The sequence below is a fragment of the Anopheles arabiensis genome, chromosome 3 (assembly GCF_016920715.1).
Source record: "Anopheles arabiensis isolate DONGOLA chromosome 3, AaraD3, whole genome shotgun sequence".
In the NCBI taxonomy this organism is placed as follows: Eukaryota; Metazoa; Arthropoda; class Insecta; order Diptera; family Culicidae; genus Anopheles; species Anopheles arabiensis.
Window position 1 is genome coordinate 60328142 of NC_053518.1, and position 25541 is coordinate 60353682.

General features: G+C 40.3%; 1 protein-coding gene across 1 annotated transcript in view; it reads right to left on the bottom strand.

The window, feature by feature from the left end:
• Positions 1–25541, bottom strand: part of LOC120903353 (Krueppel-like factor luna) — a 136534-nt gene that overhangs the window by 94829 nt on the left and 16164 nt on the right. The window contains exon 2 of the mRNA XM_040312745.1: positions 46–81. Within this exon, the coding sequence (XP_040168679.1) occupies positions 46–81 (36 nt within the window). The remainder of the gene's footprint in view (positions 1–45; positions 82–25541) is intronic.

Genomic DNA, 25541 nt, shown 5'->3' on the forward strand with positions numbered 1-25541 from the left:
ATCTTGGTGTGCTGTATGGGTAGGCTTTTCAGCAGCCAGACTTACCTCTTTTGCAGACAGAGGGTCATTGCCAAGTCCATTCTGAAAGAGAAGAGAAAGAAAACATACAAATTATCAAACAATGTCTCAACAAACCGAAAACCAAATGGTCGCGATTGAGATATAGATTTCATTATAATTTATTTTAATTGGTTCTAGCGCAAGCGCGACCGGAAAAGCCTTGTACTTTATGTAGCGGGAAATGAAATTTTCATCCAACACGATTGTTCCAATCGATCACAACGGAACCGATTAACACCGGGCCATCTGTATTGATTACGTGTGCTCACACACGCTTTCGGCTAGAGTCTAGTTTGCGAGGTTGAATGATTAAATTTATTCATCCGCTTCTGCAGCGTGCGTGCAAATGTTTTTTTTCTCTCCCTTGCGCGCGGCGGTGGTTTTGCCCCATTTGTTTCGCGATCAAATGGGATCAACGATTATAATTGGCAGAAAATGTAAAAAAACTAGCAAAGCCATTGCAGAATGAGCGGGACACTATTAAGCCCACTGAGAGTTAATAAATTGTGCAACCAGCATCTTTTCATGGTCGTTAAAATGCAAATTTGGTGGCATAAATATTCAAAATGAAAGATTCAATTAATTTTCCATCAAACGAATCATTCCGATGGAACTAAACAATCGATCGAAATGAAATATGATAAGTTGGGTCAGTTTGGAGTGACAACTGTGATCGGTAATTTAAATGATAAGTAAGTGACTTGTTTAACAATGCTTAAAAATAGGATTAAAATATAACATTGACTTTTGACAAGAAACAACCAAAATCCTAGACCAAATCGCATTGAAAACTCTTCCGTTATCTAATGATAGTAATTTACGTAGATAATGCTACAGTCATGAGGCGATTATCATGGTTCGCACCAGTGTCCGCAAGTCAGCTTCCCACGACCTTGAGCGGGCTGACATGTATTTGGCACAGTTGAGCTTTGACTGCATGTAATGATTAGTTGGCGAATCCGTTAAACCTGTCAATTACTTTACCCAGTCAACTCTGGCCACAGACCAAAAATCGACCATTTTGGGTGGCTCTCAACCCATTGTGTGTTGTTTTCGAACTGAAATCATGTCCAGCGGAGCTCGAGCTTGAACTTGAAGCTTCAAAACAGAATCTCACGGATGTGGGAAGTTTCGCCCGGGGTTCGCCTCCTTTTTCCAGGGTCGAGAGCGATTTTGGCGAAGGATGATAAATCGTGTTCGCCCGTCTAATGTCTCTATTATGAATGTATTTTTATCTTTTTTTCTGTTTGACATTCGAAATCGTGCGCTTTGACAGGCCGAATAGAACAATGCAAAATGGGAGGAAAAGAAGAGTGAAATACACACTGACAAGAAGTCGAAAAAGCATATCGTATAATTTGCACCCAACAATCATTTGACCCTATCGATCTGACCGCCCTGACAATGGTTTACTATAGTTTACCATGACTTATCTCGCCCAGAATGTTTCACACGTCCAGGAGCTTAATTTGATGCATGAAGCGAATTAACCTGCCGACTGTAATGTTTTTTTGGTTATGTTCACTAAACCAGGAAGAAATACACTGTTTTTGAATGATTTCTTTTTCCTGTTGTTTCGTGTTAGCTAATTTAGTTTTATTCCTTTTGCTGGCTTAATCACGGTGACATGACTCGCCTGTCTTTATCCTTCCGATACACAAGGAATCATAAAGACACATACTCGAGACCGAATGATTGATCCCGGTAACCCTCTTCCCGTTCCTTCTTTTGTGTTGCGCAACTGTGCCCTAGCATTGAGAGCGTTATGCGATGCAATGAGTAAGGAAAAAAACAAAACTTGGAAAGAGTTGCGCACGGAGCAACACACGAACCCTTGCTGGTGGACTCTAATCGATGTTTGCTGGGTGCAACAGGCCCCTAACAAATCTGTACTTCGTTCGTATCAAGAAATGGAGCAAGGACAAATTGTAAAATGGTAGATTGGCCATTCTCCGGAACCGTTCGCAAGATCGTAACCATACTTTAGAACCCAGGCATGGAGAATGAATGGAGTGACATTGTTCTGAATCGCTCGAAACACAATGCTGCCGCACGGTTCGAAGGAGGAATGGAGAGATGTATGGATAGAAAGAGAGAGAGAGAGAATAGGAAAGAAAGAGATGGAGAGTAAGAGACACAGAGAGAAAGAGAGAGGGTCAGATTTTTATGTTCCGCTCACGATTTGTGTCGTGTTTGATTCCGTAACGATTTGTCATTAAAAGTGACGTTTTTCATTATGTCCCGCTTATGTCCATTAGGTTGTTCACTATGCCATTGGGAACTGTGTTAGCGTTTGGTTGCAAATGTCTCAGCTTTTATTTTTATTTATTTTTACCACAAAATGTTCACCTCAACCAGGCTTTTTACCTGGTGAGGCGTTATGCAGCCGTTCCATATCCACCATCTAAGTAAAGATACAATATTGTGTTCCGTTCGCTTAACCTTCCGTTACGAATGACGTGAAGAATTTTCCGAAATTCTTCCGTATAGATCATGGTATCTTATCAGCATCGGTATCTTTCTACAAATGGGTACCGATTCCGGAAGGATTTAAATTTCCACTCACCTCGTAAAATTTCAAGCACACAAATGCGTGAGCACCGGTAATCGTACAACGGCGAGCTCTGATTCGCTTGATGAAAACGGCTTTTGTTTCATCATAACATATCGTTCTCTTTTTTTGGTACATACTATTAGCATTGCTAGCGGCGTTATGTTAACTTTTAGAGTTGATTAATTGAAGCTTGCTCGGATGCACTTTATGCAGCTGACATTGGATCCGCTACAGATTACTGTAGCTGCAGAACAACGACGGTAAAAAAAGTCATGATTCAAAATCAACATGCGTCCAAATCAAGTCGAAACGACTCTTTTACTAAACCTCCCGTGTCCCCGGTACTGCGGATAGGTTGGCGGCAACTTAAATCCCCCGGTGTGGAGAGACCGTTTGTGTGTTTATCGTGTCGTTTAAGTTTCGCTTCCACATGTCGGTATGATTATTTGTACACCCTTTTTGCAAATTAATCCACTAACTCCATGTGAGCCCGTACGAACAAGCATGAGCTTTAATTCGCTTACTCCCGACAATGCGATGGTCAACCGCAGTTTGCTGTGCCCCTGCCGACAGCTAACCATTCCATGTGAAATGGATTTAACAAAACAACAGCGAATAATAATAAAAACTCCAACATAATCTCAACTCCGCTATCCTTCCTGCGTAAGCAAGCGTTCATGCAGCGCCGCATAGAAGCGATAAAAAATAACCAAGAGGTTGCGAAGAAATTGGCAAACAGGCATACCCGAACTACACTATCAGTGGCTTAAACTGGCGGGAGTATCCCTTTTCCTACTGGGTAGCGCAGCCCGCAAAACATTTATCATGTTTCGCGCATTAAAAGCACATTAATCAACCGCTTAACAATATGTTTGCAGCCTTAATTACCTAATTAAAGCGCGCTCGCGAAGCGAAAGGAGCAGCACTGGCCGGGAATGGGCGTGCTGAAACACTGGAAGTAACTCGTATGTTTGGGAATGTTTTGGGTCAAAAAAGATTTGGCGACTGCAGTTAGAGATTTGGAAATGTTTGGATATATACGTGCATATATGTCATTGTATTGTTACTTGTTTGTGGTACGACTCCCTTACATTACTGATGACCATATGCCGCTATTTTACATGAAACTTAGCATAATATTGAGTAGAAAATAAAAACATTATATGAGCATAATAAAAATATCAGTACCCTTTGCAATTGACCATGAATTAAAATTTAAGACAAATGAAATTATGATCATTTGATTAAACTCAATTATAATAAAAAAAACGAAACAAAATACAAATCTTGATTAATTTACAGCGCTTTGTCCTCTAACAACCGTTGCTGGTCTCTGCAAGAGGAAAGAAATATAGTAGGTTTTGCTCAGAGCATTTTTGTAACAAATGGTTAGTTTTATGGTTCTACAATTTATTTTTGTTGAATGATCCATTTCCATGGTAGAATTTAATGTTTGCAATTAGTGTAATGTATAATGTTACATTTCTGACATTAACCTGATTTATTAGATACGCGATTTATAAAATTTGGAATTTTGTTTATATTGCAATTGTTTTTTGATTGATCGACATTTTTCCAATACAAAAACACAAAAATGAGCAAATTTGTAATCCGTTTTGAATCTTAAACGTTTAAATGTTTTTTTTTGTTTTCTCAAAAAAAGTTGTAAAAAAGGCTCGGTAAGTATCGGCACTGTCTAATTTCTGTCTCATAAAAGGAGCTTGTATCCCATTTTTTCACTAACTTTCTACTGCATTCTTTCTAATTCATTTTCCAATCATCAAAAGTGACCTCAACATGAACACTGATTGTAACACCAAAGCTAATGATTTTAAACCCTGTGGGAAGTAAGCTCCAGTGTACATGTCTTTCGTTTCATCAAACGTGAGAAAGATGGATAGTAGGTATTGGAAAGATATTTAAATCTACAAAAAAAGTGTGAGAAAGTTTTCAAAATACGGTGGCAAACATATACAAATCGATGTTTCACCAAAAGTAGCCCTTCTGACAGGCTTAACGACGTAATGATAAAGTCAGCCACCGTTCGTTGGTAATGATTAAAAACAAATTAAGTAACACGGGAGTGTGCAACCGTTGGACAGGAAGATCTTTATCCCAGTGTATGGTGTGTAATCCTGAAGCGCATGAAGTGTGTCGCTTGGTGATTACATCCGGTGGCCATCGTGTAGTGTGCAGAACCCTGTCCGGAAGTGAAAGGTCACGCGCTTTTTGGGTGTCGATGGGCGTAAAAATGTCATGTCGAATGATCGTCACCCGCAGTGGAGTGTCGTCATGGCCGACGGTAGCATTAAAAAAGAAAATGTCGTGACACCACGGTCTATGATTGATTGTTTCGTGCGTGTTAGAAATGGCAACAGCTATAATGGAACGTAATACTAGTAATATAATTACTGGTGAGCAGTTTTTATGTGTCGTCAGTGAATGTTAACCTCACAAAAATATTACTGAGCAAATAGAGATTAAAATTGCTTATTTATTTAAGATTTTTACATTATTTTACAACCTTAATATAAAAGTGTTCTTTTGACTAACTTTTTTCTGCGCTAACCATGCAGAAGTATGAATGCCTAGTACAAATATAAACATAAAAATCAATCCAAAACGACAGGTAGAAAACATCATCTCCCTACTCTACTCGCTAGTGTAATCGCTAGAAAATGGCATACATTAGTTTTTCAACATTGTTTTAACACCCGCCCATCGCTCAGTCTTTCTCCCATGCAAGATCACTAACGAACACGTCGATCATTCCAAAAGACATTAGTTAATTGCTTTAACATAACCTGCGCATTACGATTGCACTGCCGGGCAGTTGCCATAAAGATGAACGGTAGGTTACTTTTTTATCATTCACCGTCTGTGAAGACCCGTTTGCTTCTTTAGTTTCCATGCAGTAAACCCTCTTCCCCTAGCGGGAGCGAGCAGCAAACATTCCACCCAGCGGTCCACCTGTCCATATTACCATACGCGAATGGTAACCACTTTTTCTTTGTGCTGAATTCCCTTCAGCATGGTTGAAGCAATTTGCAAATCGCAAACATATTAGTCCCGGAGCCCCAAATCCAGTACATCCAGCTTCGATATCGGCGTGCAAATGGTGTAATGATATTCACGGCATTTTTCGCAATTGGAAAACGGTGAAAAACCGATTTGGTATCGCTGTCCATTTTAAGATTCTCGGGCCTCTCCCTTGTGACGACGCCTGTCTGTGCTTGTATGATGCAGTAAGATGCGTGCTGCCGAGTACTAAGCACGCGTACGGTGTGTCTTATCCCAAAGATCGGTCGATTACTAGCAAACGCAATTAATCCCGCCATATATTTGAGCGTTAGCAGAATGTGCATTATATACATTTTTTTTCTTTACAATTCGTGTTTCAGCCGAACGTATCAGCAAAGACGTTTATATCAGGATAGTTTTATTTTTTAAATACATTGGACATCAACGCTACTACAAGCGAGGAAGTGCAGTTTTGCATACGTTTCGGTAGGTATGAACGATTGCAGAGCTAGCTCATCACATCGTCTATAAGGTCAGTGATTTGTTTCTCCTTTTTAAATGCGTGAATCGACAAGAATGGTAGTAACTGGGAAAACTGGATTCAAACCTCCAGGGGCACAGCAGAGCGGACAGCGGCGAGATTCGTCAATTGCGCTGCGTAAGGGAAAAACGTACATATATTTCATCCATAGGGACATAAATTATACCGGGTAATATGTTTTATGGGCGATAGTTGGGATTTTATTTCTATGGCCAACTTTCTTGGGCGGCTTTCCACCATGACGGGATCTATTGATTGAAGAGAAGGATCAACGGTACACGTTTCTATTCCGGAGGATAAATGATGCAAATATTGCATGCAAATTTTTGCCGTTTGATTGCAACTGATTTGAATAATATTGAATGCATAAAATTTTATTGAAAAGCATGGGCAATGTTAAATGCGATTCATGGCGCAGGAAGGCCTCATAAACTTGAACGGCTATCACTATTCTGCGTAAAATTTAATGTGTAATTTTGGCCTACACTCAATATCGAACGACTATAGTATTTTCAAAGAAAATTAATCACAGTACATTAATCAAATATCATTTTGAGCAATATGATATGATAAGAAAAAATAACAACAAGGTAAATGTTGCCAATGGCAAGTTATATAGTTAGTTTATTGATTTTTAAGTACCGATCATTTGCAAACTAATTTGCACGGTTGAAAAGCATCCCCACTTTGAGCAAAACTTCTTCTTTCGCATGCTAACGGTCTGTGCAACTACTTCTTCGAACAGGTTACAGAGAAAAGTATTATTGTTCAACCTGCATGCATCAATACCATCCCACCAAGTACTCCTGACCCGAAGAATGTTGTCGTTGGAGTAGCAGCAGCTGTTTGTTGAGAGGACGTGTACAGAAGCACATTCAGAAGCAGCTAGCAGGTGGTCTAGGATCGTGTGGTGCTTGTGTTCGATGCAGCAGACGGAAAGAATATTAATCATCACATCAACCATAAGGCACATGGTGCAAAAATTGATATATGTGGCAGATATCTTAGAATATACCTTTTTTACTACTTCAAGTAGGCAGTTCATAAAAATTAGTTGTTAGGTCGTTTTACAACTACTAATAAAATTGACAAGTAGGAGAACGGGTTTAAAAATTGTAGTGGATTTTGTTCTTCTATGCATTAATTATAGATTATGTATTAATGATAGATTTGACATGAATTTGATTAGTTTGCTTTGGTTTTATCACTTTGTTGTGTTTTATAAAATAATTCCCAATAACAAGCACACCTACAAATAACTTTTTTTCTTAACCTTGTACTTTTTTTCATAAAATGTATAAAATGATCGAAGTTATGACAGTATAATCGGTTCTTTACAAGACTTCAAACCTCTCTAATCCAGTGAGCATTCCTCATCTTCATCATCATCAAACTCATAAACAACTAGATATTATTTAGTGTTTAGGTAGGCATTCAAACCGACATTCCTTCTTTGCTCTTGTTAATCGTTATTAATACAATCATCAGCGTATCAATAACACTTGGCTCCCGCAGTGAACCTTATTTGAATTACCTCTCTTGCCCTCCAGCCTAGCCCTTGGAGTTCATTTCTCTTCAACGCACAGGTTTGCAAATCCATGCGGCACCGAAACCCGACCACCAGCGGGACCGCGACGGTCAAAAAGTGTCCATATCGGGAAAGGTGTTCATGTTAGCACCACATTTATCAAGCCCGGAGGGTACTCGCGTCGTCGTCAGCTACAAAACCCCAGAGCATATGGAAATAAGTCAACAACAAATTGACTCTAAAAGCCTTCCAGCCTCTTGGTACCGCCTTTCCCTGTTCACCCTCTCTTTGCCGGCTAAGCAATACTGTCCGGGGAACGGGCAAATTAAATGCGCGGCTAACGGGTTAACCATTTTGAAGACTTAAGCTCTGTACGGATTTCTTCTTGGTGCGCGGTGAAGGCGTTGCAAGCTCCTGCAGAATAGCTGGTTGAGATAGCACACACACTACATTGAACCAGGGTCACGTTGAGCACCAAGAAAGATTGAAGGGCACCAAATAAATCGGAGCGAAAGGCAAACCGCAAACGGTGCAATTTGAATATTGGTTAATTCAAATTTTGTCCTACAGATGTCGGTACTGATCGTTACTACCGATCACACCGTGGATAACGAGCAAGCACACTCCGGTGAGAGAATTTTATCGATTTGAAATGCAAAAGCGGTGCATACGGATCTGGCCACACGGTAGATCGACATAAACAACGAACCCAGGCGCTGTCGCTGTTCTGGCTGCGGGGGCTACAGCAGCAATTTAGGTTTTTTTCTTTAGTTCATTAGGCAAAAGAAAGCTAACGGGATACGGTAGTACATGCAGGGCTGTCAGTTATCGTCTTCGTCTGTCTGGTCGACGCAGCCGTCGTCCAGTGACAATAATAAAATAACTACTGATTGCGACCATCTGAGCTGGAAGAAAAGGGAATACATGTTCATGGTAATGAAAACAATAAAAAGAAAAGAAGAAGCTTCAATTCCTACACCGATAATCCCTCCCGGGACTCAGGCTTGAAGACATTCCTGGTGGGTGTTGTAGCGTTGGTTGATTTTTGCTTCTGAACAGCCATTTTTTAGAGTCATTTTAGTCCGTACCATAACGTTTGCCCGCAGCATATGAAGCGTCGGTAATGGTCAGCTATGGGTGCTTCTTTTCGGAATCCGTTGGGAGGCCACCGTGTAACTAACAGTGTTAAGCATATGGGTCGTTCGTTTAGTTCCAATTTTGGTTTGCTTTATTGACTGCCGTTAGCTTTCGGAGTGACATGAAAGTGAACTGTGAATTCAACCTTCTTATGTGTAGCTCCAACAGGGTAACCGCAGTATGTCACACAAATCTCCAGTAAATCTTTCTCCCACTTAATGGTACGTCTGTGAAAATTTCAGATACGTTATGTTTTAATTACTAATCCACAATCATTTAGCCTGCCTGCCTGTTTCTTGAAAAGATTGCTAAAAACCAATCTACTGACAAAAGAGTTGGATGAGAGGTTTTTAAATATAGAATTTTGATTTAAAATAGTATTTAAGCAAATTAAAATAATTACTTTGAAACATTGCTATAATTTAAATAAAAAATCTTAATATAAAAATAAGAATAAAATGAAAATCAAAAGAAAAAGTTAATAACTACAAATACTTAGAATTATGGTTAGATAATAAACTAACATTCAAAAAATAAATAGAGGCTATGAAAACAAAAACCCAAAAAAAGACTAATAACAATAAAAATAATTTGTAATTATCGCAATAAATTAATTCCTAACAAAACAGTACAGATCCAAAGAAGTTTTATAAGCAGCGACTTAGAAATAGGAACGGCATCAATAAGAAACGAAGAAAAACTACTGAAACAGCTAAACACAATACGAAATCAATCACTAAGAAAAGTTACAGGATGTAACAAAACAACTCCTTTAGCCTCACTAATGGCCATAGCAGCAGAAATTCCTTTAAGCGTTAGAGAAAAATATCTCGCGAGCAATGAGCAAGTAAAAGAGATTGCACATTCAACAATTCATAGTAACTTATTGTGTGACACAAACCTAAATTGCTACACAAGAAACAACAATAACAAGTACAAAAAACATATTACGAAAAAATATATGAAGAAAACAAAAACATCATAAACAAAACCACTAAAAGTGTATCGATAACTTCCAATGCTCCGGATAATATAACGAAACATCAACATATAAACAAACAAATTCTCAAAAGATATTACCAATAAGAAATAGAGTTTTTCAGAAAAATAAATACCATTATTTACACGGATGGAAGCAGAACAGATTACGGTTGTGGCACAGGTATATATATAAAACCACACAACAACAAAAATATGTACTGGAGTCACAAAAAAACAACACACCCATTACATCAGTAGAATTGACTGTAATAGATAAGGCACTAAAACTAGCAGTGGAAAACAATATACAAAACCCTATACTATATACGGATAGTAAAGCGGCTTGTAGCATCATCAAAAGAGAACAATATAACAACGACATAGAGGATAGTACATACAATATAATTAAAAACAGTTTAAAAATAAATGCACAAATCAGATGGTTACCGGGACATATCGATATATTGAAGGAAATGAAAAGACTGATGGTTTAGCAAAAAAAGGGAGTGACGGCAGACAACACACTAGACAAAAACAAATTACACAAAACACAAAAACAAATTAAGAAAAAGTCATATTAAACTTATTTTTCAACAAAGAATGATATTTGAAACGAAGGAATGGTACATAACGGAAATCCAAGATAAAGGAAAAAAATCGCAGATTACCAGAAAGAGTTTAAAAGAGATAACTGGCATAAAACGATAAACATCAATGCAAACGAAATAAAAACTATGAATAGGATATTAACAGGACATGATTATTCAAAATACTGGCTAAAAAAACTCAAAATAGAAGAAAATGACATATGCGATGTTTGCCAAGTACAAGAAACGGGCAAACACCAAATATTTTACTGTACAAAATAGAACAATGAAAAACAGAAATATTGTAACATCCGAGAAGATCTATTTAGCACATTTAACACTGGAAAAATTATGACGGAAAAATAATAACCGGAAATAAAATAATAATAAAAATAATTATATCCTATTAGATTCATACAAGACACAAAAATCACCATATAAAAACAAACAGTGAGTTTGAAAAGTTTGATTTTTTTTTAAACATTCTTTACCATTCATTACTGGTTAAATTTAATGAACCCAAAAAATAACTTTGTAGCAAATTTGCATAAATCATTAAAACTCGAATGATTCTTCCCTGATATCTGTAAAAAGGGAAACTTAAATTCATTCAATGAACAAAACAACCAGAAGAAAACTAGATAATAAGAATCACAAAATCAAATCAAAAGTTATTGTTAATTGCTAATTTTATATTCATTTTGCAATTATTCAATACTTCGACCATAATAAGATACACAGGGATCAAAATATTAATGGAAATAAAAATATGATTATAATAATGCAAATATCTATTATTTAAATATTTCAGTTTAAACTATTTTCAGGTTTAACCGTTACTCCTTTTTTAATAGTTCGACTCACGTTAAACATGTGCTTTATCATTTCATTTTGCTTTTTTATGTCATCATATGTAACCGTTTCCGTGGTCAAAACGTCTTTGATATCGCTCTTTACACCGGTGTTGCGGTGTCGTGTTAATGGTGCACACAATTATGATCATCATAAAACGGGACCATTTCTGAACAACACCTCACTGCCATCGCACATGTCCTTCTCCCCGGAGGTGAAACTGTTTTTGTTCAATTTTTAATGTGATTTTAATAGCAACGTTTTCGTATCACGTGCATTTGCGAACGGCAGCTAAAGCGACCTGCTTTAACTGTGCGAATGAGGACTTACAAAAAGAGATAAAATTATTCTCCACCGCCAAGGTGTACATCATATTTTTGCCACTTTCGGGCACGAGTTTTATAGCCGTCCGCGAATTAATGCGATATGATAACATCTGCAATGCTTCCTGTTTGCGGTGTCGGGATTTAAAAAGCTGCGCGAGAACAGTTAATCCCCACAGCTTAAGGAACATTATTTGTAATCTTTTTGCCATAATAATCATCTGCAGCTGGGTGGACGTTAAATGTTCTTGGGAAGTAGTGATTATATAGCATGGCTTCCTTGTTCGAAACAATGTTCGAACGATAATATCATTGAACAATACATTTCAATTTATAATTTTATTTATATGTAATACATTTGACCTATAAACATATTTTAGTCATATACATTTAACAATGGTATTATTTGGTCAAGAAGTATATATTTATAAGTTTGAATTGGAATAAGTTTATTCGAAATATATTATATTTTGTGTAAATTCTTACATATTAAACAACATTGAACAATTTACATCTGGTTTTAGGCCTAATCCGTTCCTTCTGAAGAAAAAATCTCTTTATCGTTATTTATAGTTTCAAACATAATTATCGCGTGTTCTCTTAATCATCTCACTAAGTGTTTGTACCGATAAATATGTTAATACTATTATAGATATGATTATGGAAAAATATCACACTGATCGCCCGGCAATTGACTTATAAATCAATAAGCAAATATATCGGACCTACGGGGCTCGATATCAATCTTGTTTGAAACCGGGAGTGCAACAGCTTTGTGCAGAAGGAAAACGCCTTGTAACGATGACTCTGGACTTCTCGAAGGGAATCTGTTGCACTCATTGAACAACAAGGATGGTGAGAATTTTTATCGATTACAGGTCTAACAAAACCCCTACGATTAAGATGAACCAGCCGGTCCCAGTGCGTCTCATAAATTCTGATTAATTTTCCTTCATAGGAAACATAAATCAAATATCGCGAATACTGCATCGTTAGACCTGTCTCCGGATAGATTTCCTCTGGTGGTAGGTGAATTAATTTCCTTCAAAGCGAAAATCTGCAAGCAAACCATTGCAGTTACCTCCGTACAGTAGAACAGCAGATTTGTTTTTGCTTGAAGTAGAAGAGAAGCCATTGCCTACCTATTCCCACGCGGTGATTAGTGGTTTTTTGGTTTAACTGAACGTTGTTGAAGGAAAAGAAAAAAACAACTCTAAGCCCCACTTCCGTCGCCTTCACCTTGATCGATGTTGATTGTGGCTTAGTGCGAGAAAAAGCAAATCCCATCACGGAGTGCACCATGGGACAATAAAACAGGGCAGTTCAGTGCGGCGGAAAAATAAAATTCAACCAATCGTTCGATCAACATCAACAGGCGCTGTCCGGAAAAGCGGAGACATAAATATACATCCACGAAGAAAAGCCATCCGTGCCGGGTGGTTGCAGAGATTAATGATGATAGGAGCGCTCGATTGATATGATGAGGCTAGGAGTATGGAAAAATGCGTAGTAAAAAAACAGCTTCATAAAAACTGTTTAAAAAGTGAATAATTTCCTCCGCCAGGTGCCGGTTCAGAGCCGTTGGCAAGGAAATCGAATGAAATGTCCTCTACTGGGTGGAGTGAAGCAAGAAAAAAAAACAAGACTAAAATACACACGATAACCCGATCGAACGTGCGAACGTGCCCGTTTGTCTTCGTTCTGCAACAACAAGTGAACAGCGATCCTTGGCTTTGCTGCTGCGAAAAACGAGCAACCGATCGTGTATTTATAATTTTCTGGCTTTTATTTATTACCGCCATCGCTCAATCGCGCAGTTCAGTGGTGCGGTTTTCCACGCGTTTGTATTTCTTTTTCTCTTCTCTCTCCTACTTCTCAGCGGCAAGGCTAGATTCATAAATGTTTCCTGCCGCTGCTTGACTTTCCCAGCTACGCAATGTTGAGGGAAGGATTTTTTTTTGTTTTAATTTCAAAAGCAAACGCAGAAGCACCTTGTTTTGCTATGGTTCGTGGTCCTCAAGCCTGTTCGGGCTAGTTTTTCTCACTCGCCCGGCTAATATCAACCCAAGCCGCCAATCGATCAATCTGTCGATCGAATTGGCTGGAATGTACACGAGCGTGGCTGATACAGAGACACAGCCGATCGATCTTCGTGAGGGTTAATTTTCCCAAGCGCAAGCTAATCATTGTTTGATTTATGTTACTGCTTGTGGTGGTCGGTACATAAGGGCCGTTAACTAATTAGGTCTTGGGCTGTCAATTCAAAGCCGTCGAGGTGTTTTGTAGTGAAGTTTGAGGAATCGTTTTGTTTTTGATTGAAACCATATGGAATAGACGTAAAAATTTATAAATGTTATGGGTTATAGGTTCTACTAGGAATACGCATTATAAGTGCTTGCCAACGATCATAAAAATTAGGTTAAATCGAATTCAAATTGCCAGGAATGGTAGTTTCGTGAGTCAACGTAAAATTTTCCCCCAGGCATATGAACTAAAGCATTTGATCCGCTTGGTAAATAGGTGAGCAAAAACCATTTTTCCATTTCCCTTTAGTACTCACTAGCTTACACTCAAATGCCTATTTGTACCGTAATTAGCGTTGTATCGCTGTCACTGGTGCGATATGTACGTACGCAAATGATTAATTGGAGTCCTCCTCCAGTTTCCAGTCCAGCGTTTTTCTGCGCTGTCTTTACTACGACGGAATCAGTTTGATCGGTTTCCAAAGGAGGGAGGGTTTAGCGTGTGTCAGAAATTTGACCCCAAGATCACTGCTTCTATGGCTTCTATTTTGTGGGAGTGATGGATACTTTTCCCGACTGTTCATTTCTCTATCCTCTCCACGCGCTAATTGTTGAAACCATGGCGACCGGCACCGTTTGTAGCCCGGGGACACAAAGCCATAAATAATGCTCACGATCCACCGGGTCGCTTGTTTGCCTGCAGTCTGCCATGCATTCGGTTGCACAGACGACGAGTGCTCAGTTAGTTGTTGGTGTAATGTTGTAGTTGTTTGTAACGATTTGTGACTTGCTTAGCGTTTGCTACTTAACTGCAGCTTTCCGTATATGATCGGGTTGGATTACGGTAAATTACTGTCAGAATGGAGGGCACAGATATTTGAATGTAGAATCAAATTGTAGAACATTACATTGCAAGAAATATAAATATGCTTGTGCGTTTTTTTTATTTACGCAGTAAATAATGATTTGTTTGTATAAATACAGTATTTTATCTGTTTTTTTTTTCTCAATGAGAAATGGAGAACATAATAATAACAATGAAATGATTTGTGTTGATAATTACTATGTAAAATATTATAAAGAATAGATTGGCTACAAGATTTCCATTCAGCTCAACATATTTTTTAATTATACTAGCCAATATAGTCTTTTCAGTCTATTTTGGTTAATAAAGCATTTGTTTGAATGCTAAAGCCAAATACCATCATACAATGCACATTATGTTATGATTCTAGTTATTTATAATTTGCTGTAATTTTTTTCCCATGCACCCATATTGAATCTGAAAGTTTCTGGAAATTCATTCAATTTTCATACAGAGACTTCTGTCATATTTGTTGATTCGTTATTGCTCGATGAAATTTACAACTTATCAATGTTGCCCATGTTGTTCCGACTGTTTCGTTACACTGCTAAATCGCTCATCATCTTACCGATCAGTTCGATCACTGAATTCGCAGCGGGATATTTTCAACGCCTTTTCCAAACTGGACTGTCTACATCATTCGTGCTGCAGGTGGAATTGCCGATTGTATCGGTAAAGGTATCGGCTGTCTGTTTTGCCGTCCCCACGAAGACGTCCCATGCAGTGCAGCGGACCGCTGGCTCATAATTGAAATTTAGCCTCTGGCCATGTGCTCAAACTGTAACACAGTATCGGTGTCTGTTGCGACGCCGGTACACGTATCGACACGCAAATGTTTCCTACCGACAGTCACACTAAAGTCCGCTCCTGACGAGGCGCTAGTATAAAAGAGGGAAGAATTCGATGGGGCGAAAAGCTATGTGCCGCTCCGTATAAGGCCCACCGAGGCCGATTCATCCGCAGCACAGCAATCAATGCAGTTGTCAAATCGTGTTCGATAATCGATTATCGCGCACCGAAGGATTACTAGCATGCGCTCGTAACGAAGCGGCTCCGAAATCAGCGACATGCGGTGATCTCCCATGGGCGGACAACAACAGCACCAGCAGCAGCAACAACAGCATCATACCGCTTAAACATATTTATTACGATCGAAACTCGATGCTCAATCAAAGCTTGTCTGCTGGCCGGAGTTTCAGTTACCCATGCTATTCCTAGTTACCCTAGTGTGGCTTGCTGCATATTTTGCAGGCGGACTGACGAGAGTCCTTAAACGAGCTTGATTTGTTTCCTCGTCACGGAGATATTTATTTACGATCTCAATTAGATAGAGGCTCCCTCGAGCCCTCGATGCGATAGTATGATGGTGGTTTTTTTCCTCCGAGTGTCCTTCAATCTTTCGGTCGATTATCAGCATCCTGGTCGAATAATTGGATAGCTAGCTACTGGTGCCCCCGGGGAAGTCCGGCTATAAGCGAGCAGTACGTGCACGGCATTATTATTTTTTTTCGAGAAGGTACAATCGTTAGTATTATTTTGGTGTGCTTATACTAACGAAACGATCGCTGCGTAAAGCCTATCAACAGCAGCGGGGAGACACAGTAAGACTTAAAGATTGATGAACGCCGACTCAGCTGGAAGCGATGAAGTTGTAGTTGACCAGTCTTCTAATTACCACATGTTGCCTCGATGATATGAGACCTGTGTTTTCATAATGAAATCATATGAAGCAGCACTTCAGGGCCCCTTTGTATCACGGACCACTTTATGGGGCAGTGAAATCGATCAATATTCAAATGACACTGTGAAATGAATTGTATGTTTGGCTGGACACAATTATTATAATTATTTTGTCACGTAGTAATCGATTAATCATCAGACATTGTTATGCCTAATCATGGCTAAGGTCCACTCTTGTTTGAAGTTTTTGAATTTACTTTAATAGTGAAATGCATTTTATTTAAATGAAGTTACATGAATGAAATGGATTATTGTTAAAGAGTAAATCTAAAACAGTGCCATCAAAAAGCATTTAAGCAAATTTTAAAAATACCACGTGAATACGCATAAAAAGAAACTCACAGAGTTAACGAAACAATTTATCTAACATATACATATGGAACAAGATTACGATTTATTTATTTATTTGTGTCATGTTTCAAAATTGGACGAGAATCATTCAGTATCATATATATTATATGTCATAATAATTGGTCATGCTTACATCAGTTCCATTGATATGAAACATAAATTTCAAAGTTGTCATTTCCTGACATTTAACCTAATTGAAGAAAACTTAAAAAATATACATTTTCTTGATCCTGTCAATTTTTCACGTTGTATCTGTTGTCGGGAGGATTAAACATAATTCAATCCTACCAAAGGAGCAGTTGAGCGTCTTCCCCTTTCACCTCGAACGATCCATTAGGAAACCTATTGATGGTCGTTTAGCTCATTTCGGTTTCCCTCTTCACCAGGTAAAGGACAGTTTGTAGGTGAATGGGTGAATGTTCTGGGATTTTGGGGAAAGTCTTCTTAAGACAGCAATAAGCGTTCACCGCTTAAGGTTTTCTACTTAAATTGTTCATTCGCTTGCTCCAAACAGTGAAAGAAATAAACTTTCACTAGAGCGACATCGCATCTTTGGGCTTGTACACTCTTGCGATATGGTACGCTTTATTGTCTGAGTGTCACATTAGCAAAAGAAGATGAAAGAAACAAGAGACCACGCACAATCCATAACGACGACCACACGGTGCGTTTACACAGGGATTTGCATGAAAGAAACACACTTTTTTCATGCATGTTGTTGTTTTTGTGGATTCGCCCACCCAGTGAGTCGGAGACGATCATCATGTAAATAAGGGGTATGAAATATCGTTCGCGGTATCATGGCGATCCCCGATTAACGCCTCATTATTTAACTCCCTCACTAATTAACGATTAAGTAGTGGGTAGGTTATTCAGTAAAGTTAATCGACTGATGGATATGATCTTAATGGTATTTATTATGAAAAAAGAAAAAGGACGTTCACCAAAAATCATCTTTTCATTTGATATGTTAACTAAGTATTATTTGAAGTTTTTGGTAAAGTAATTATTTGAAAAGTAAATATTTTGTTTTAATATAATGAAAGAGGGTTTTGTTTCATGAATTGTTTTAACATTATAACTTATGGTGCAATAAACATCCCATATTTAAATCATTTTGCAATTATTTCGTAGCACGAAGCATTAAAATCAGTAAAATACGCATATCTTCCTAGTTGTACTACTTTTGCTGGGCAAAGTCTCACGATCCAGCTTTCTGGGGCCATTTTTCTCCTTTCGAATGGATTATATTCGAAAACGTAAGCAACAAAAAAAAATACGAAACAGTAAATCGGTTCAACACACCAACCAAACAGCTGTTTTACCTCAAATCATCGGCAAAACACAGAAAAAAGTGAAAGAAAGGTCAGGGCGCTTCCAACCCGTCCAAGAGAAGGGACACATCAACTCCAAACATCGACATCGGCGCAGCATCAGAAGACACGGCAGAAGGCACCTTCCAGGTGATAAATTAAGAGTCTCCAAGCTTCCTTCTCTCCGCTCCGGTTGGATGCGGCGGCGCTCCGTTCGACGATCCGTTTTTCGTGTTATTTTATTTATTTTTTCTCGCAAAACTCTTTCACAATCTTCCCACCGTGGCGCGTTCGAATCAAACGGCATTCACCTTTTTTTTAGTGTTCCACCAACACGACATGCCCAAGGGCAGAGTGGTGCGGTGTTGGTAGTATAGCTCCGACGCGCTTCTTATCATGTCTGGCGGCATGTCGAAATGCTAGTTGAACAAAATTTGCAAAACTAGTTCCTTCTCTATCGGTTCGTGCGCCTTTTGCTCGACTCTAAGCGAATGGAACGCGCCCGCATGATGAGTATGCTTGAGTGAGGGTTGCTGTTAATGGGATGGGACGGTAAACTGAAATAAATCGAACGCGACTACGAATAATGTGGCTGCTAATTAAAACCGGTCAACCGGGCCGTGTGGCATAGTACCAGGGCATCCGATGTCTATCGATTTGCCAGCGGAGGCGAGCGAAAAGATCGTATATCTTGGGTCGGGGATGCTATGTTCGATGACGTGCTGAGGGCGTTGGTGGAGGATGCGAACAAGCGCACGAGTACAAATCAATTTACAATTTAAATACAACCCTCATCTGATACCACTTCACGGGGCGATCTTCACGATCGATTTTATACGCAAGCCTTTCGCTCTTGATCGGATCGTTTCAGCATGATCATGCAGCAGGTTGCTGGATAAGGAAATACAATCTTAAATCGTGCGGACTGTATGTTTACAGTATTTGATACATTTAATCTGCTTGCGGTTAAATTAAACGGTATTTAATTTGTACTGGATTTGTAATAGCTTTAAGTCGTAATTATTAATTATGTTTGTTAATGATTGCTTGATTAGGGTTATGGCATTTGAAATCAATTCCGCCTTCGGTTTATATAAGGTTAATTTGATGTTTCTATAAGTTTTTAAATAATTCAATACAAAAGAAAAATCAATGAACCATTATCATATTGAGTTGGAATAATCCTCCATTATTATTCTTCTTTTAGTTCCTTTTATATTCTTTTTAACTTTTACAAGTCTCTACATTCCAAAAGCCTGAACCCCATGATACATTATCTGACTATGCGTGACACAGCTTTACCTTTCATGAACATCGACCACCCCCCGAGCTCTATCCTAATTTCTTTCACGAGTGGGGATTCCCCCGACCAAATAAAGCGAGTGAATTGATTTGCAACACAGCCCAAAATGCGATTACATCTTATTTACGGGCTTTACCGAATCGATCGTATTCGCGACGCCTCAGAGTACTGTTCCCGGAGCATTACTCGCTGGAGCGGAACTCTCGCGAAACACTCATGCGCTGTTTGGTATGGGTGTGTGTTTTTTTTATTACTCGTTTTAGTTTTTCAAAAGACTTCAACGCCAGACAGAAAAGGCAAGCGATCTCTGTGTACTGGTAGAGGCTGAGTACAAAATGGTCATTAGCATAGAGTCGAAATGCTGCGTTCGCGGGTTTACCTTCCACACTTCTCAACCATTCGTTGTTGCTTTCGTGCGCGTTGTTAGCTAGAGAGGCCTTTCTAGCCCCTGAATTTTTGATCGAATCCATCACAAACCATCCGTTGGTTCGAGTGGATGAAAATTCCCACAGTAGCAGGTGGGTATGTTTTGGCGCCTGGCGTGTAACGCTCTGTAACGGTTAAGCGAGACGCAACATAAAAACTAAATAGCATCCATCAAGAGTCACATCAACAAAAGCTCGCTCATCATCGGTCGTCTTTAGTCGCGCCAATGGAACAGTAAATTTGCGTGCCAAAACTAATTAACCCACCATTTCGTTCCCACTCATGCTCTCTCTCTTTCTCTCTCTCCCGAGATGTGATCAAAAACGAAAGAAAAAGTCTTTCTCTCAAATGCTACGACAAGTGGCCACTGTTGAGCGAAACGGAGAAAAGGGAAGAACCATTACCAGCCACCGAATCTGAATCGATTCGGACCTGCACTTGACGGAAGATCGATCGAATAGTGTGCAGACACGAAAAGGCGGTTGTGAGGCTTTGCGCAACCATTAGCTGCAGCGACGCGCGTAATATGACCGACGGTGATGATGATCGATGATCAAACGTTCGATTGAATTTTTAAACACACCATAATGAAGCGTAGAGCGTTGGTCAAATCACACCTGGGCACACCGGCGTCGTACAGCTGGATGACCCTAGACCGGACGTTGAAAAGCGTCTGGAAGCTGACAGTAAACACTAGTGCCAACATGACTTTGGATGAAAAGTTCGCTCACATGTCTATCGATTAACTTTTCAACAAAGATATGGGGTTTTTTTTCTATTATTTAAGAAGGCATGATTATTTCACAACATTGCATTTGCTATTTGTTTTTTATGTTTCATAAATTTGTGTAACTTTAAAATGCTCTTGAACTAAAGTACGTAAAGTATCTTTATCCGCAAAATGTTTGAATCACTTTCATCCCGACTCTAACGTTATGTTTTGTTCGGTTCGAAAACCAGAAGCTTGCACGAAATTCCATTACATTCCTAGTTTCACATCGTCGAAAAGTGGTGCTGGCGTTAATCGTCGGGTGGCCGAACCGCTTCCACCAGCTGAAGTGTGTTTTTGTCGATTAAGATTCAAAATATGACCATTTAAGATTATTACCCGCCAAACCATCAGCACCGTGTGCCAGCCAAGATTTCCGGATATGTGTTATCTTGGACGTAAATTACATGACCCCAGCCCGACACTAGGTGCTAATGGTTGCACGAGATTGGGTAAGTACTTTGTGGGGCTACTTTGCTGCTCTTTCTCCCCGCCATTATCCCACACCGATAGATCGAATCGTCGATAGCCTAGGTGGTATGAAGGTCTTACAGCGCTATTCGGGTAAGTGTGTTTGCCTTCCGTGTACCAAAAGTCTGTCCAACAGTATGCCAGCGTTTGGTTTGAAATTGCTCGAGCCCTTAAGCAGGGCGTGTGAGTTAACCTTTCCGTGGCTGTTGGTGTTGTTTTTTTTTTAATTTTTTGCTCCAGTTTCCTTTCGTTGTAGCGTGCATGCAGCTCTAATCGGTCGCCGGACCGTTTGTTTTCAGATCCAGAATCGCTCACCTATGAACTGAACCAATACAGACAGACCCACTCATCACACACAGATCCGAATTAGTTAGCGATCGAGAACTTGCAGGGTGGACCGCGCCCTCGTGCACCTTAAGAGGGCACTCGCGTCTCTCGCACGCCCTAGTGAAAGGGGGTTCTCGGTCAGCTTCCGCGCTCGACAACGGCCTCGGCCATCGGTATTGACAGCTGAGAGTAATTGACTTCAAAGTGTGCACGTTTTTTCGAACGCCGGCCCCGCAGGGTTGGACTGATGGCGATCGGCGGTTCCTTGGAGGAGCGGACAGCGAACAAAACAACAACAACAATAACACAGCTTTGCCCAACCGGGTCTTAAAATGGCTTCTAAAGTACACTTCAGGTCTCGCCCTGCCTCGTACCAGCGTATCTTGGCTGAGGCTGGTGATAAGTGCAGGATCGTTTGTTGCAGTGCGCGCCCGGTTTGTGCTCAACCTTAGTGAAGGCTCTTTCGATTTCAATTTGCATACGGTGTACGGGACAGGATGGAGAACTGCTCCAGTTTAAGCCGGAGCCGCACCACAGCAGGCTGGGAAGTTCACGGTCATGTAGGACGCCTGCTATGGTTTGCTAAGAAGGCGCTAAGAACACTGCACCGGTGGTGCCAGCAGGGAAAGGCACCCGAGCGGTTCTGTAATGCCTCATTTCGCTGGGGCACCCCTAGAAAAATCGCTCCCGCATCAAAACAGCCGGGCCACTTTTACTTCTACGCCAGAAAGCGGTCATGTGCGGCTAATGTGATTTTATGCGACAAGCACCAGCTCACCGGCAGGCACCAGCTCACCGGCAGGCACAAGCACTGTCTGGGTCTAGCAGGGTCTAGCAGGGCTTAAGTAGCGTGCAATGCCGAATGCTGATCATAACAATCAATTTCGATGCACAGCTCCGGGTAACAGCTTGAATCTGTGCTGCCGGGCTACTGGATTTGGAAGTGGTGCAAGTTGTTCGTTTGGTTTCTACAGCCTAATGCACGCTCGGGAAATTTATTATTTAATCCCGGTACCATATCACCATTAAACACCGTTCTAGAGACAGGCGGCAGTATTTAATCTTGCAACATTGTAGCGTTGCCCGAGAGCGATCGCGATTGTAGCTAGGTAATCACGACAGTAAAACAAAACCTCAGAACGATCACGTTTAGGGTGGCTTACATCAGATAGAATACAAAGTTTATGCGATATAAAAAACACTGAATTTGTGTGAAAGCTTTAATGTGTACGCGCTTTAGATATAATTAGAGAATAGCTTATTGCGTTGTATTGAACTAAACTACGTTTGGAAACTGTTCTAATAATTAAAACATTAATTAACAACAAAATAATACATATATTTTTCTATACAGTAAAATGAAATTGTCAAAGCCATCTACACTATTACTGTTACAGTGGCATACAGAGAGTTCCGACCCATACCTTACGGGTGTAAAATATGTTTGCGAGGTGGTTCGAAACTAAACTTGACAACACACCCAACATTATTTATGTTGAGTTACACCTAAACGCGCACCGATTGCCATAATAATAGTTGACGTGAGCAACAAGATAGAGAGAGAGAGAGAGAGAGAGAGAGAGAGAGACAGCGAGAAAGAGAGCGACAGAAAAAAATGAAATGAACAAAACTTATGCCGCGAACTGCGCGCAAGCAAGCAACCGACCGGACCATAAATCATGCTTCTAACCATTTCCCGATTCTCCGGCCAATTGATATTCATCGCTAATGGGAGAAAAACGACGATCAATCAAAGGGATGGCTTAGATCGATGGCTTAGTAACTCCATTCCCATCAGCTGAGCGACTGGAGCTAGAAGTGGAGCGGCAAAGTTGTTCTTAAGGCGCGTTTGGTCACAGCACAAACACACGCTTCCTTTCCGGAGGCTGCACCCTCCGTCGAATTCACCGAAAACACACCCTTTCATTTGCAGATTGACCCCCCCCCCTCTCCCTTCCTCTAGAGAACTGCACACATACATACACACGGTGTGAAACTAAGGATCGGTTGGTTGATGATCAGTTTTCCGTACGGCCCACTCCATCCGTGTCGGTTTGTAGCTGTGTCACTCTCGAAAAACCTTCGCCAGCCCTTCGCCCCGTTATGGTTGTGGACGAGTTAAGGCGGATGAATACGTTTGACACGCAAATCAGGGCCCGTCAGGGGCACCAAGGAAGCCATCATCCCATTGCCAACGCTGTAGCTTACCAGAAGCCCAAGGCGCCAGTTTCGAGGGCACTGCCGTAGTGATTGGTGTGTTTGCATTGGATTGGGATGGTTTAAGGGTGAAGGTTCTAGCTCTACAGATGTCATTGTGGTTTTGTGTATACTTGTGTAATTAACAATACTATTTGGAACTAATGGTTATTGGTTATTGGAATAAAGCATCGACGATGGCATTAAAGTTTAAATTTTATATGAAAATGTTAGATGGTGCTATTTAGTGTTTAAAAAGCATCTTTTTCTAAATAAGACGTGTGCATTTAGCGCTTGTAAACGCATCTAACATTAATGATAACACAACTAATCTATCCTGGGAATAAAGCTATTATGAAAATTAAAAATAAAATTCTATGCCAATGGGTTTCCAAACCTAATTCAATAATCGTATTTCACCAATTGGATTGGAACCAAACCTAACGGAACAAACAGTAACTTAACGTACAAAGAGTCATATAAGTAATGGTATTAATTGTAGATAACCACTTATCTCTCTTTCTTATTAGCATTTGCAATATGCTTTGCTTTGAATGATAACATAACTTGAATCCAACTATTTAAATTTGTCATTTTGAGGGACATCCATCTCAAAACTGTAAGTGCTTATGCTTACCAATCTGATTTACAACTTTATCAACTCAAACACTGACGTGTTTAATCATAACTCAAAATGTATTCTTCGCACTCGGTAGATTTAAAACCAGACACGTGCACGATCCATTCTCCTTCTCAGTGTTCACTGTCACATGCCACAGCTTCATGAATGCATCAGGAAGTGATTGTACGTGTATGTTCTATCAGATAAACACTGCGAAACTACACCTCATTAAATTTTATGGATTTGTTATTATGAGCTTAATATCTAAATTCTAGCCAATCTGCATAACGACACCGGTCAGGAGTGGGCAAGGGTGATGGGTGTGAAACAAGAAGGACCGGCCTTGCGAAACCGGTCAGTCGGCTGGACCCGGCCAGTCAGGGAATACGGGGCACGGGTGTTCCACAAAACTGGCCGGCTACGGGCGACAGAACTAGATCAGAACCGTCATCGAAAGTGTTCAGGTTGACAGTACGCAGCGTGCGCTTTCGGTGGCTACCCGCCGGCAGCACCAACAAGAACGACGACGACGTCAACGATAAGATCGCGTGCAATACGCGATTAACCTTTCGCGTCTTCGACTGACCAAAAGCGGGCGTGCGCGCGCGCGCTCTCTCGGTTGCAGGAGCGGCCGTCGAGACAATATTTGATCGATGGAAAGAGGCTGTAGATCGCTTTTTAGTTCGTGTTCGGTTCGACTCTGGGAGGACCTATGTGGTGGGAGTTGCGAGGCGCGACCGACTCTATGGCTCTAAGCTCTAGAACGAAGTTGAGCACATTGAATCATTCATTTCAGCACATTCTCATTTACTGTGAGGTGTGAAATAGTGCAGTCGCAGCACTTTTTTGCCCCTCATATTTATTTATTTTTCCATCCTTGATTTCTCATCTGAAAGGCGCGCACTCGGGGTAGAATATTCTCCTTCGGCACTGGTTGGTAGGCTCCAAGCATAAATCATTTATTTATGTTCGATTCTAATTGTGCTTTTCCGCACATATTGACACACTCGCGGGAGGTTGCGTCGTCGCTAGAGTAATGCACCCGGGCGGAGGCGTCATTTGACAGCTAGGTCCACCGCGGTCCACCACAGGCTGATGAATGGGGCGCCACCAATTGTAAAAAATAAGGTCATGTATGGCGCCCGCACTACACAAACCAACTGTCGAACAGCATGCGCGATAATGCCCAAAAGATTATGCAAACTAATTGAAAACTAATCGGCACTGGTGAGAAGACAACATGAGGCCTAACATGAGGTTAGGCTAGGTGAACTATTTTCCATCTTAGTCCACCGTAAGCAAATTTCTACTTTGAATTGGTACAAGTTTTT